A 13,207-nucleotide genomic window follows, 5' to 3' on the forward strand; every position below is an offset into this window, starting at 1 on the left:
CGGGGTAATTAACATGTGAGTCATATGTTCTTACAGCTGGCAACTACAAGCCAACACATTGTTAGCCTTAATTGTTACAGACTATATCTAAAATTAATAAGGCCCATGTCTTTTTAAATAGTCTGTCATTTATAATGTAAATGATTTAAGGTATTCTTTTTTCCTAAATTGTGAGATTTTAATTGCATTCTCAAATAATAAAATGACAGTTCATTAAATTTCAATTCAGACATCCTTGCCCGTGAAATACTTAAAATGCCAGGTTCAGAAAGGTATAATTAGGTAAGAAGTGCATTAAGTTTATTAAAAATTCACTGAGCCCCTACTGTGTGCCAGGCTATGCTATTTGCTGCAGATACAGAGCCCTAGAAAGCATAATTCCTGTCTTCAAGAAGTCTAGTAGGAGAAAAAAAATAATTATAATATAGTGTGACAAATGTCAAATTAAAAGCAGTGAAGAGGAGGTAGGGCCTGTGGCCAGGAAAGGCCTCCCAGCAGAGGTAACCCCTGAGCAAGGTTAGAGCATGGAGTCGTGGAATTGGAGTCCTCCAGAAGAGAGGGGTAGGAGCATGGGACTGCAGGGCTTGTTGGAACTGCTGCTGGGGAAGAAAGTGCAGTGGGTGGGGAGCTTCAGGAGAAGCTGGCGGGAATCAAACTGTTGAGGGCCTTGTCTGCCAAATGCAAGGAGCGGATGGTTCTTGTGGTTCGCTAATCTATCTTTCTGGGTACTTTTGTTCCATAGATGATAGTGAAATGTTTCGAGGGTGAAGGAGGACATTCAGCATTCCAGAGAATCCTGGGTAAAGTAAGAGAGGAGAGCCTGGATGTTCAGACTGTTGTGTCCCTGTTGAGGCTGTACCAAGATTCTAATCCTGCAGTAAAAACAGCACTATTAGACAGGAAGCCAGAAGATGTAGACACAGTGCAGCCAAAAGGTAGGAGAAGATCCTATGCGTTGGAATGGCAGGGTTTTATTTTGGGATGATGCTATAAAGTTTGTTCCAATGATATGTTTTTTTGGTGGCTTAGTTATTAGGTGGTTTTCACGTTAAGTTTCACATGTAAATTCCAGAAGCTGCATGTTAAATATACACCAACTAAATTTGAGTCTCCATTTCTATCCCACAGTTAACTAGTCTGACACCTTGAAGTTGGAGAATATCATCAGTGTTCTCCTGCCCTTCAAAAAGCCACACATCCAAATCAATGACTTGAGTACCCAGGTTGGACTGGTTCGCTGACAGCACTTTAAGGCTGAAGTTTCTCTCATTTGGGTTAGGTACAAAGCAGTGGCCTTGCCAACCGGAAGTTAACCTCTGGCTGGCTCTGCAGCTTTGTGTTTCGACAGATAAATGAAACATTTTTCCTTTCATAGAGTTTAAACAGAATAATAAAGTATTTTCCTCTATAAAAGAGATTCTGCATTCAGGTGCTCAGAATAAGCTGAAAATCACTTTATTATTCTGTTAGATCTCTCTTGACAAACCATGCTGTCATTTTCTTCAAATTGACTAGCTTCTCTTGTGTGTCTCTAACTCTTTCTCCCCCAGGGAGCACAGAGGAGGGAAAGACCTTGTCTGTTCTGTTACTAGAACACAAAGAGGACCTGATACAGTGTGTAACACAGCTGAGACCTATTATGGAGTTCCTGGAAACAGCCAAGGAGGAATTCCTGACTGGCACTGAAAAAAGGGTAACTGTGTCAAGTGTCTCCTCCCTCCTCCTGAATTCATATAGTACTTAAAAAAATGTTCTTTTGTGGCACATAGCACTTTATACTTTGCAGTATTTTAATACATACTGCATAGTAAGCACCTTGAAGTCGAGGTGCTTGTTTCATATCCTGTCGCGTTCCTCGCGGTAGCTTGCTGAGGGCCTTGCACGTGGAGCCATAAGGAAAATGAATGGATGGATGGATGGATGGATGGGTGGGTGGATGGACGGACAGGTGGACAGATGGACAGATGGATGATGGATGGGCGGATGGACAGATGGACAGGTGGATATATGCTATTCCTGCTCTGACTCAATCAATTTTTACTGTAAACAACTGTATCAAGAATTAAAATGTTAAGGAAATTTTGTAATTATTATGACACCTTTCCTCTTTATAGAAATGTACTGTACATTTGGAATATGTAGAAAATGGGGAAAGCAATCAAAAAGAAAAAAATTCAGATTTCACCACTGAGAGATGACACCGCTAACATGCTGAAGCATATGTTCCCCTCTTTCTCATTTGAGTCATCCCAGGATGAGGTTATATAGAACACAGGGTTTTCTAACTTGACTTTTTACCTAATATCTTAATACATGTCTGTACCTATAATATGGATTTCGTTTCTTTATCATTGGGCATTAGTATCCTTTTTTTTTTTTTGCTATTAAAAGTGATGTTGTGAAGAACATTCTTGCACATAAATCTTTCCATACCTCTGAAATTATTCCTTTACTATAATTTCTAAGAAGTGGAATTTTGGAATCAAGAGTATAAAAATTTTCAAGTGTTTGATACATATTGCCAAATTGCCCTTCAGGAAGGTTGTACCAATTTACTCTCCCACCAGCTAGCTACTAAAATCCTCATAAAACTGCTGGCATGACTTCTCAAGGCAACTAGATAACTATGTTTGTTGGTGTTATTGATTTCAACTTTGTGCTAAAAATACTTTTATATCTGGAAGGAAGGAATAGGGATAGAGTACTTTTGTGGCATCAATTCCTAAAACTGTGGGAAGTGACTTAGGTGTTCAGGAGAGAAAACATTTAGAAGCCACTGGTATAATGGCTAAGCCCTGAATTTACAGTGAGCACTAGATCCTCGATTTTATTTTTCTCAGTGATCTTATGTTGCACATGTGCGCACTCACACACACACACACACACACACACACACACACAATGGGAACAACCTTTAATCTCAGAATTACATTTTGTGATTTAATTGTTTTTAAATTTTTAAGTCCTTTAAACTTCTTAGAGAAAGAAAATATAAAAAGATTAAACTTCTGTTTTTTTCTCCTTAGTCTTCAAATTAAGTGTAATTTCAGGCACTCAATTTAAGTTGCTTATAGCTCTAGAAGTTCCTGATTCCCTCTTTAATGATTTCATTCGATTACTCATTCAAACCTTTTTTTTATTAGCTAGATTGAATGTGTCCTTTGAACTGTTTCATTATCTTGGTAAAACAGCATTTATAGATAGAGTCCAAACTCAGCCTCATTGTGTGCAGCAAGACAGACCACACTGTCATTTTCTTCTGTCACTTTCAGTTTACTTGACAGAGAAAGCTGCAGCAGAAGAGCTTAAATTAGTTATAAATCACAAAAACACTTCTTAAGATTGGGGTTCCACCAGAGCTTCATTAAGTGATTCCTTCTCATGAAAGTTGAAGCAGACTAAGAAAGTGGGAGTGGAGAGGTGAATATTGATTGAATAGCCACAGTATTTTGACATCGTGTGGAATGTGTACCCAGGCCTTTTTGAACTTTTTTTCTGGTTAGAAACTATGCTAATAATGGATGCCATGGCCTTTATAAATATGTTGGGTTTTGTAAGAAGCAGTAACCAGGAACATATTTACATGAGGACTGGAAACAGAAAAAAAAAGTAATTACTATAGCTGTCATTTATTTATTGCTTACTGTGTGCCAGGTAATGTGCTGAGGACTTTTTAAACATTACTGAGATTTGCCCTCATAGCAACTTTATGACATCATGGATATTACCCTTATTTTAAAGATGAAGAAACAAGAGCATAGGGAGGTGAAGCAGCTCCCTCAAAGACACAGCTGTTTGGGGCTCGTAATAAGAACTAGACTTCTAATCAAAGCACATTCTCTTAACCCCTATGAGTACTTCTCCCTAATCATATCAATAACATAGTCATTTCTTAAAGATCACATCTGTCCTAGGAGTTAGGCAAGGCCATACAAAGAGCACCTTCATTTTACAGTAACAACTGTGCAAGAGTTGGTATTATCTTCTTTTGCAAGTGAGGAAAATAAGGCTTGAAGAATTAAATAACTTGCCCAAGGTCACACAGGCAATAAATATTAGAACTGCAATTTGAACTAGGTCTGTCTGGCTTTAAAGTCTAGGCTTACTCTTACCGGTATCTGGCTGCCTCTTTATGTATCAGATTATTGCTTAGGAACCAAGATTTGGCTCTGAAGTCAGTATAGTGTTTAGATACAAACTCTTAATTTTAAATTATGATTTATTTAGTGGAAATCTATATATTAGACGTTAAAGAGAATGACTATGTTCTGTACTGACAAAGAATGTGACAGCTTGATTTATTATGTATATATTCCTTTTATATATATAAAACCAATTTGGTTTTAAAGCTAAATTCATTATTTTAAAATGGAAGTTAATTTGATAATGGAAGCCTCTGGCATACTACCATGACTAGGAGCTGGCGTTTTCCCAAAGGAAAGCTCAAAATTCAGTTCCTGTGAATCTGTAGATTACATGCATTGAAATAATCCCCTGCTTTATCAGTTCCATAAGAGCTAAGCTATGCATATTATGCCGTAGTCCATTAAGAAATCGTTCTATTGTAATATAAAAATATCTGTAAAATATCTGTCACGTGTTTTATTTTCATCCTTTTGCTAGAGTTCTGTGCCCTTTTGACTCAAAATCCTCTAGCACACCAAGGAAGGACAAAGGAGTGGAATTGCTGAATTATGACTGGAGCTGATGTATGTGGCTGTTGAGAATGAGAGGAATGGATAATAAGGAATCCACAAGAAAAATAATCCAGAAAGACACTTTAAATCTAATATTTTGGAGTCCACAGACTAATTGTACAAATTATCTGAGTATTCAGATTACTATGCAAGTAAAGTAAAACAATGGAATTATAACCTATGAAATTATAACCTATGCTAATATTATGAACTTTACTGAAAAAAAGACCAAAAAACATTAAACTATATTAATTATCAATCTGTGTTTCTCAATCTTAGTGTCTAAACAAGCCACATCTAAAGAACCAGGTTAGAGGTAGGCTACTTGCTGTATCAGATAGGCCTAGTTTAGGAATGTTTTCACAAAATGCAAGCTGTTGGAAGCAGAGCATATACACAGACCTGCAATTGAGAAAGAAAGATTTTCACAGTTATTTGTGTGGAAAATATTTTAGATTTTTGTTGAAACAGAATAAGGAAGAAACTATGAAAAAAATAATGCTGGAGACCAATAGAAGAGGACCTGGAGATCGGGCATCTTGTGATGCTCTCTTGCTAGGTTTTCCAGTAGTGTATCAGATAAATGTTGAATTGCCAGTAACTGGTGTCTGGTTGATTGCTTGCCACTGCAGGTGATTCTGAATTGCTGTGAGGGCAGAACACCCAAGGAGACAATAGAAAATTTGTTGCACAGAATGACTGACGAGAAGACCCTGACTGCTGAGAGTTTGGTAAAACTCCTCCAGGCTGTGAAGATGACTTTCCCAAACCTGGGCCTTCTGCTAGAGAAGTTGCAGAAATTAGCCACTTTGCCAAGCGCCACAGGTATTAGTTAATTGTTGACTCTCTAGACTGGAACCACTCTTCCAGAAAATTATAGCTAGAAACACCCTTTTGGCTCCATGCTGAGGAGATAAGATAATGTTAAGAAATGTCATTGCAGAATAGAAACTAGCTGTCATAAATCGATAATTCTCAGTCTCTCTGGAGTTAAGATCTGAAATCTGAGAGTGACTCTCTTCGGTTAAGCTCCCTCATGGTGTTCCTGTGGCTCAGGATTTATTAACGTGTGGCTTCCCCAGGGCTGTCCAGGATCACCTGTGAAAGCCAGAGGAGCAAATGTGCTCATAAAGCTCAGCACTCTGTCAACCATATTCACAAATGGGAGCAGCAAAGCCTCAAATCTCGATCTCCCGTTTTCTACTAGAGTGCTGTTTGCTTCCAGCAGTCCCCGGAACTCACTATTCTGGTGTCCATTCAGCTTGGGGAAATGAGTCCATATCCTATTTCCTAGAAAGACAATCCAACTCAAGCCAACTCTTCCCTATCCCAGAGCATTTAGGACTCAGATGGTTTTCAGAAAAAGGATATTTGTTCCTAGCCTATAAAAGTAGTATGTACTTATACAAGCTTGGACAATTCCAAATATAAGGAAGAAAACCTATTAAAATCCTACCACTCAAGTATGCCAATATTAACACCTTGACAAATTTTATCTATCATTTTTATAATATTGAGATACTCTCATATTGTATAATTTTATGGTTTCCCCATGTAACATTACAGCAGCATTCTTTTCCACAGTTCGGAAAAACTCCCTACAATCCTAGTTTTTGAAGGCTGTGTAGTTTTCCGTCATAAGGATGTATATGGTGTGTTATTCATGCCCTTATTTCAGAGCGGATGTAGCGTAATGGTTAGGACTGTAGGCGCTAGTGTCAAGACTACCTGGGGCTGCACCCTCACCGCACCATTCTGTAGCTGTAATACCCTGAGCAAGTGACTTAACCTTTCTGAACCTCATTTGCTGTGTGAAATGAGGTAAGAGTGGTACCTATCACATTTGTTTTTGTGTGGCTAGTATAATACATGTAAAACATTTAGCACAGTGCCTGGCACATGGGCACTCAGTAAATATTAGTTGTTATCTTCACTGTCATCATCAGCAAAGATTATGCTTTGACAATTGTCTTTGTACATAGACAAAGACCTTCAGATAATTTCTTAAAGTTGGATTTCCAGAAGTGGAGTTATTGAGCTAAAGAAGAGAGCACATTTTAAAATATCTACGAAGCTAAGAGAAATGCCTGATAGTTTCAGTTTTTCTTAACTTTCAAGTAAATATGACCTCGGGCCCAAAGGGCACCTAAATAGAAAAACCACAGGTCAGCTTCACACGCACAGCCTTGATTCGTGCTTGTCTTTAGGATCGCCGCACGGATCCTCTACCTCAGGCTTGACAGACACCCCCCCTTGAACCTGCACATCTGAGTCTCTTACAAGTACAGCCTTGTAATTACCCCCCTAGTGAGCAGTTGCTAGCTCCTACCACCAGGCACCGACTTTCAAAGTGTTAATGGCTTTATGACCCTGAAGCGCCAAGCGATTAAGTGTAGGCAGAGGAGCTCTGAACATATGTGTATGAGGCCCCAAGCCAGGGCTCTGCAGAGGACACTGAGCTCTTGTGCTGATCGTGCTCTTCCTCTCTCATTGGTAATATCCTGGAGTCTTCTGTAGGAGGTTTTGTTGCATCAAACATTATTGTTTTGCTAATATCCTTACAGTCCAACCAAGCCCTGATGATTATGGGACTGAGCTATTGAGACGCTATCATGAAAACCTCTCTGAGATTTTCACAGACAACCAGATTTTATTAAAGATGATCTCACACATGACAAGTTTAGCCCCTGGAGAAAGAGAGGTAAGAGAGGGAGAGAAACAGAGGGAGGGGAGGGTAAAATGAGAAAGAAGGAAAAAAGTATGAATACACACACACACATTTATATTTTCTGTAAATATACATATGTAGCCATGTTGAGAATTGCTAAGTAGAGGAGAAATAGAAAGTATCTCAGTTTCTAAGGTGGAGTAACAAATAGAATAGTTCTAATTTCTGTGGTAATAAGGAAAGGCATTCAAAAGGAGAAATGAAGAACTTTGTCATGTATAAGAAATCTCTCAGACTGAGAGAGGTGAGGATGTTGAAAAACTCCTTCCCCAAACGTGTTCACTGTAACCCAATACCTAGACTTGCAGCTCTGCAGCTGGGCCAGTGGCTGGAGAGTCTCTTACGTGAGTGTTTGTGTTAAATCTTGAAGGTCATGGAGAAGCTTGTGAAACGTGACTCTGGTTCAGGTGGTTTCAGTTCCCTGATATCAGCAGTTGTAGAAAAGCAGACTGTCTCTGCCACAGCCATTTGGCAACTGCTGCTGGTGGTTCAGGAGACAAAGACCTGCCCATTGGACCTTCTCATGGAGGAAATACGGAGGGAGCCTGGTGCCGATGCTTTCTTCCGGGCACGTAAGTTACCTGACCTCTGGGGGGTTTGCCCCCACTATAGATGACTGTCAGTCTTCCTAGAAAATAGGAAGAGCTCTCTTAACAGCAGTCACCTACATCCCTACTATTAGAAGTAAGGACTGGCAGTTTCGTTCAAGGACAAAGAGTTTGTAAACCTTTTAAAAAATAGATGCAGTAATTATCTTAAGCTTACATTCATTATTATACTCTGATTACAGTGCTATTTGCCGTTTTCCCCACTGCCAACCTCAGATAGGAGATAGGGAAAATGCATTTTCATTATGGAGAGTTGAGTGGAGGAAGGGTGAAGGAAAAAATGGTGCTCATTGTTTGCCTAATGAATTTTTGATCCCCCTTTTTTTCAGTGACCACCCCAGAACATGCCACTTTAGAAACAATTCTGAGGCATAACCAATTGATCTTGGAGGCCATCCAACAGAAGATTGAGTGCAAGCTCTTTACCTTGGAGGAGGAGCACCTGGCAGAGACTGTGAAAGAGGTGTGGTGGGAATAAAAAAGCAAAATGCCAGAGTTTTACAGTTGTTGCCTGGGACTGTCTTCATTCCTAAGGGAGCAACCAATATCTGGTTGGGTTGGTTTTCCTTCTTTTTTTTTTCTTTTTCTCTTTTAAGACAGAGTCTTGCTCTGTCGCCCAGGCTGCAGTGCAGTGGCACGATCTTGGCTCATGGCAACCTCTGCCTTCCGGGTTCAAGCAATTCTCCTGCCTCAGCCTCCCAAGTAACTGGGATTACAGGTGCACATCACCGTGCCCTGCTAATGTTTTGTATTTTTAGTGGAGACGGGGTTTCGCCATGTTGGCCAGGCTGGTCTCGAACTCCTGGCCTCAAGTGATTCACCCATCTCAGCTTCCCCAAAGTGCTGGGATTACAGGCGTGAGCCACTGTGCCTGGCCAGAACCAACATCTGTACCCCATGCTAGGCTAATGCTTCCTAACACGTTTGTTCTTTTAATCCTTCCAGCTCTACATGGCAGGTGATGTTATCACATTTTATAGACAAGGGTTCTCAGGCCCCAAGTCTAAAATGCTCTGGCAGGGAGGAGATGGTGTCAGGATTTGAACCCAGGTTCTTATGACTCAAACCAATTTATTCCATTTGTCTAAACCTGGCATCCCCTGGAGCCATGACACTGTTCTCTTACCTGTTCTAAGAAGCAGCTTCTCTCAGATGAAGGAAAGTAAAACTGGTCTTATTACATGTTCTATTCTGGCTTCTAGAAAGAGCCAAGATAAACATAGATAAAACAAAGCTTTTGCCCCATATGGGGTAGCAAATAGTGCCAGCTCATTTTCTGTAAGGCTTCACACAATGTGGCCAGCATCCCAGGAATACCAGGTGAGGACTGGGGGAACTCATGGGTGTCCAGCCCAGGATCATTTGCATCCTGAGTGGGGAAGAACAAGAAAGGAACATGAAATTAAACTACAGATTCAAATGTAGTGCCCTTTTGATTCAGGTAGGTGTGGAAGGTGTGCAGAAGGGCAGGTTTCTAACTCTCTCTGTGCAGGTGACAGCCACATGTTGGTCTGACTCAGATGGGAAGAAGATGGTACACATTTCTGTGGGGCTTCAGAGGAAAGATTCATCTGTTAGACTCTCTCCAGCACGCCGTAACTTCAGAGATGGGGCTTCTGCAGTTGATCAGTTTTAGCCTCACTAATTAGTCTCATGCCTGCCTCCAGGGACATCAGGTTTATTTAGACAGACTTGAAAAGAGCAGAAATAAAATATCTTCCAAAATGAAAATTCCATTCGGCCATCTGTGGATGGTTTAGCTTTATTTTCTCAGTGTACCGACTCTTTCTGCTGATAGCTCTAACATTCTGAAAGAGGACGACGGCTTTGAAATAATATTCTTGGCCTCTTTAAAGCTTCTATTTGAACCTTCTTTAAAACGCTGAGTTTCTTTGTGAAAGAAAATGACGTTTAAACGGGTACATCTAAGTATCTAAAAATATGAAGCCACTGATCATGCAGAATTACTTCCAGATATTGAGACAATTATATATTATGAAAACTTACTCTGATTTTCAAGACAGACACACCAACAACCAAATCCTATAGCTTTTCACGCTTTTAGTATTAAGATCCAGAAAAGGTCTTTGGGAGACTCCTAGTTTCTGATAGGCTATTTCTTATAGAAAATGCTTTATGCTTCCCTGCATGTATCTTCTTTGTATTTGCACATTTATCTGGATACATGCTTCTTTTTTTTTGTTTTGTTAGTTTTCCTGTTCTTTGGCAAACAGCTGTCCGCTACATTTATCACAAGGTGATGTATAAACTGCTTATAAAAGGAGCAGTGCCTTCCTGGGATTAGCTTTTTTTTTTTTTTTTTTACATTGAAAACCATGGAGAAAATCTGCTGAGATTAACCCCACACCTTTGTCTCCTGGTAATCATTTAGATTCTGAGCATTTCCTCTGAGACAGCCAGCCCTGAAGCTTCCCTGAGAGCAGTGCTGAGCAGAGCCATGGAAAAATCAGTCTCGGTCATTGAAATATGCCACCTCCTGTGCAGTGTCCACAAATCTTTTCCAGGCCTGCAACCTGTCATGCAGGAGTTAGCATACATTGGTAAGGAACGGGCCGGGTGGGAAGGGGATTCCTGTCAGCACCCCAGGTTGTTTCTTGAAGAAAGAGGCAGCATTTCATATCATAGTTTATCACAACCTTAAGTTATGTATTCATTTTATATGCTCTCAATACCTAAAAATGTCGTGAGACATAGGGGGAAAATCTTCTTTGTGTTTATTGGAAAGTAAAGAGGACGTTGATATTACTTCAGAGTGTTTTTGAGGATCTCAAGTAGTCTCTGGTCTCCTGTAAGAAGTGTGTTAGAAACATAAAGCCAAATAGAAACAGAGAGTTCGCAGAGCCACGAGATGTCTCTTTTATGCAGGTGTCCTTACTAAGGAAGATGGAGAGAAGGAAACGTGGAAGGTGAGTAATAAATTTCACCTTGAAGCCAACAACAAAGAAGATGAAAAGGCAGCCAAAGAAGACAGCCAGCCTGGGGAACAGAACGATCAAGGAGAGACTGGTTCCTTGCCGGGACAGCAAGAGAAAGAGGCTTCAGCCTCACCAGACCCTGCCAAGAAGAGCTTCATCTGTAAGGCCTGCGACAAAAGCTTCCATTTCTACTGCCGCCTGAAGGTGCACATGAAGCGCTGCCGGGTGGCCAAGAGCAAACAGGTGCAGTGTAAGGAGTGCAGTGAGACCAAGGATTCAAAGAAAGAGCTGGACAAACATCAGCTGGAGGCCCATGGTGCAGGTGGAGAGCCCGATGCCCCCAAGAAGAAGAAGAAGAGGCTTCCAGTGACATGTGACCTCTGTGGCAGAGAATTTGCCCATGCCTCCGGTACGTTCAAGAAGGCAAAAGAAGAGAGAATGATAATTGTGGGTTTCATAGCTTGGATTTCAGGCCTTTCCCTTAGTTGTGTGCAGTGAGGGCTGTGGGTGGGCTTAGAAAATAGAGCAGGTTCCTACAGAGGCAAGGTAATATTTTGAGAAGAGCATGGGCTTTGGAATCAGCCCCCTGAGCTTTGATTTCCCCAAATCTATTAAAGCAGCACCCTGATACCACTTACTCTGTTGGATTGTTATGAAGACTTAAGGTAACAGAGCTAAACACCAGTGCACTGCCTGTAATAGAGTGAGCACACAATAACTTATAGCTCTTACTGTTTACAGTGATGACCAGCTACTTAATACCTGGCTCGTGTTGCCATGTGCCACTTGTTTCTTGGTAACAAACAAGAGTCATGGAAATCATGGGATGTATAGTCAGAATGATTTTCCCTTGTCCTAGAATTTGGATAAACCTAATGAAATATAAAAACAAGCTGAGTTTCCCTAGTTCTGGGTGGCAGCGTCCTATTTAAGAGGAAGATAAGCCCAGCATTGCTTTCCACCGGCTCCATCAGGAGTGAGGCCAGGTGACTTTGGGGATGCCAGTTGGTGGGCAGAGAGCAGCGTGGCTGTGTGCAGTGGGCACCAGCGTGGCCTGGCACCCTGGGCTTCGTGCTGTGCTTCCTCTGGAGGCCTGGCCTGAGGCAGTGCTCTTGGCATCCTGTGCTAGATTCCTAACACTGATTAGTGGCATCTCTTCTGGCCTCTGGTATGCATGGCTTCCCTAGGCATGCAGTACCATAAGCTGACAGAGCACTTCGACGAGAAGCCTTTCTCCTGTGAAGAGTGTGGGGCGAAGTTTGCAGCCAATTCCACCCTGAAGAACCACCTTCGCCTTCACACCGGGGACCGCCCGTTCATGTGCAAGCACTGCCTCATGACCTTCACCCAGGCCTCCGCCCTGGCCTATCACACCAAGAAGAAGCACTCGGAAGGTAAGGCGGGGCACAGTTCATTTCTCCTGCAGACTTTCACTGCGAATTGCCTAAACCCCATTTGGATTAGGTGTGATATATATTTCAAAAACAAAACAATCTGATAGCACAGCAGGGTGACTAAAGTCAATAACTTAATTGTACATTTTAAATAGAGTGTAATTGGGATCATTTATTACACAGAGGATAAATGCTGGAGGGGATGGATCTCTCATTCTCCATGATGCAATTATTTCATATTGCATGCCTGTATCACAGCATCGCATGTACCTCATGAATATATACACCTACTGTGCACCCACAAAAGTTAAGTATCAAAAAAAAAAATAAGGCCGAGGCAGGCGGATCACGAAGTCAGGAGATCGAGACCATCCGGGCTAACATGGTGAAACCCCATCTCTACTAAAAAATACAAAAAATTAGCCGGGCGTGGTGGCAGGCGCCTGTAGTTCCAGCTACTCGGGAGGCTGAGGCAGGAGAATGGTGTGAACCTGGGAGGCGGAACTTGCAGTGAGCCGAGATTGTGCCACTGCACTCCAGCCTGGGCAACAGAGCGAGACTCCGTCTCAAAAATAATAATAATAATAAATAAAATAAATTAAAAAAACAATGCACAACCTCTAGGCAAACAGACGACTGGGAATAGCTCTGTGCACAGGCATGTAAACTGCTTACTGAGAGAGTTTCTGAAAGACACTGGCTAACCTCCTATGACTTTATATTAGGTCTTGTGGAAAAGTCATTGCGGTTTTTGCCGTTAAAAATTATAGAGAATTTACATAAAATTCTTTGAGCTTTGAGGTCGAGTTCAAGCATGAGAAGGACCCTGACTAAGCACCTACTG

The 13,207-nt window shown here is 41.3% G+C and overlaps 1 protein-coding gene across 1 annotated transcript in view; it reads left to right on the forward strand.

The window, feature by feature from the left end:
• Positions 1–13,207, forward strand: part of ZBTB40 (zinc finger and BTB domain containing 40) — a 79,917-nt gene that overhangs the window by 49,537 nt on the left and 17,173 nt on the right. The window contains exons 4-12 of the mRNA XM_032759224.2: positions 743–935; positions 1,551–1,693; positions 5,330–5,522; positions 7,262–7,398; positions 7,796–7,997; positions 8,363–8,496; positions 10,426–10,594; positions 10,920–11,378; positions 12,157–12,363. Of these exons, the coding sequence (XP_032615115.1) occupies positions 743–935; positions 1,551–1,693; positions 5,330–5,522; positions 7,262–7,398; positions 7,796–7,997; positions 8,363–8,496; positions 10,426–10,594; positions 10,920–11,378; positions 12,157–12,363 (1,837 nt within the window). The remainder of the gene's footprint in view (positions 1–742; positions 936–1,550; positions 1,694–5,329; positions 5,523–7,261; positions 7,399–7,795; positions 7,998–8,362; positions 8,497–10,425; positions 10,595–10,919; positions 11,379–12,156; positions 12,364–13,207) is intronic.

Source organism: Hylobates moloch, unplaced genomic scaffold, assembly GCF_009828535.3.
Source record: "Hylobates moloch isolate HMO894 unplaced genomic scaffold, HMol_V3 SCAFFOLD_9, whole genome shotgun sequence".
Classification (NCBI taxonomy): domain Eukaryota; kingdom Metazoa; phylum Chordata; class Mammalia; order Primates; family Hylobatidae; genus Hylobates; species Hylobates moloch.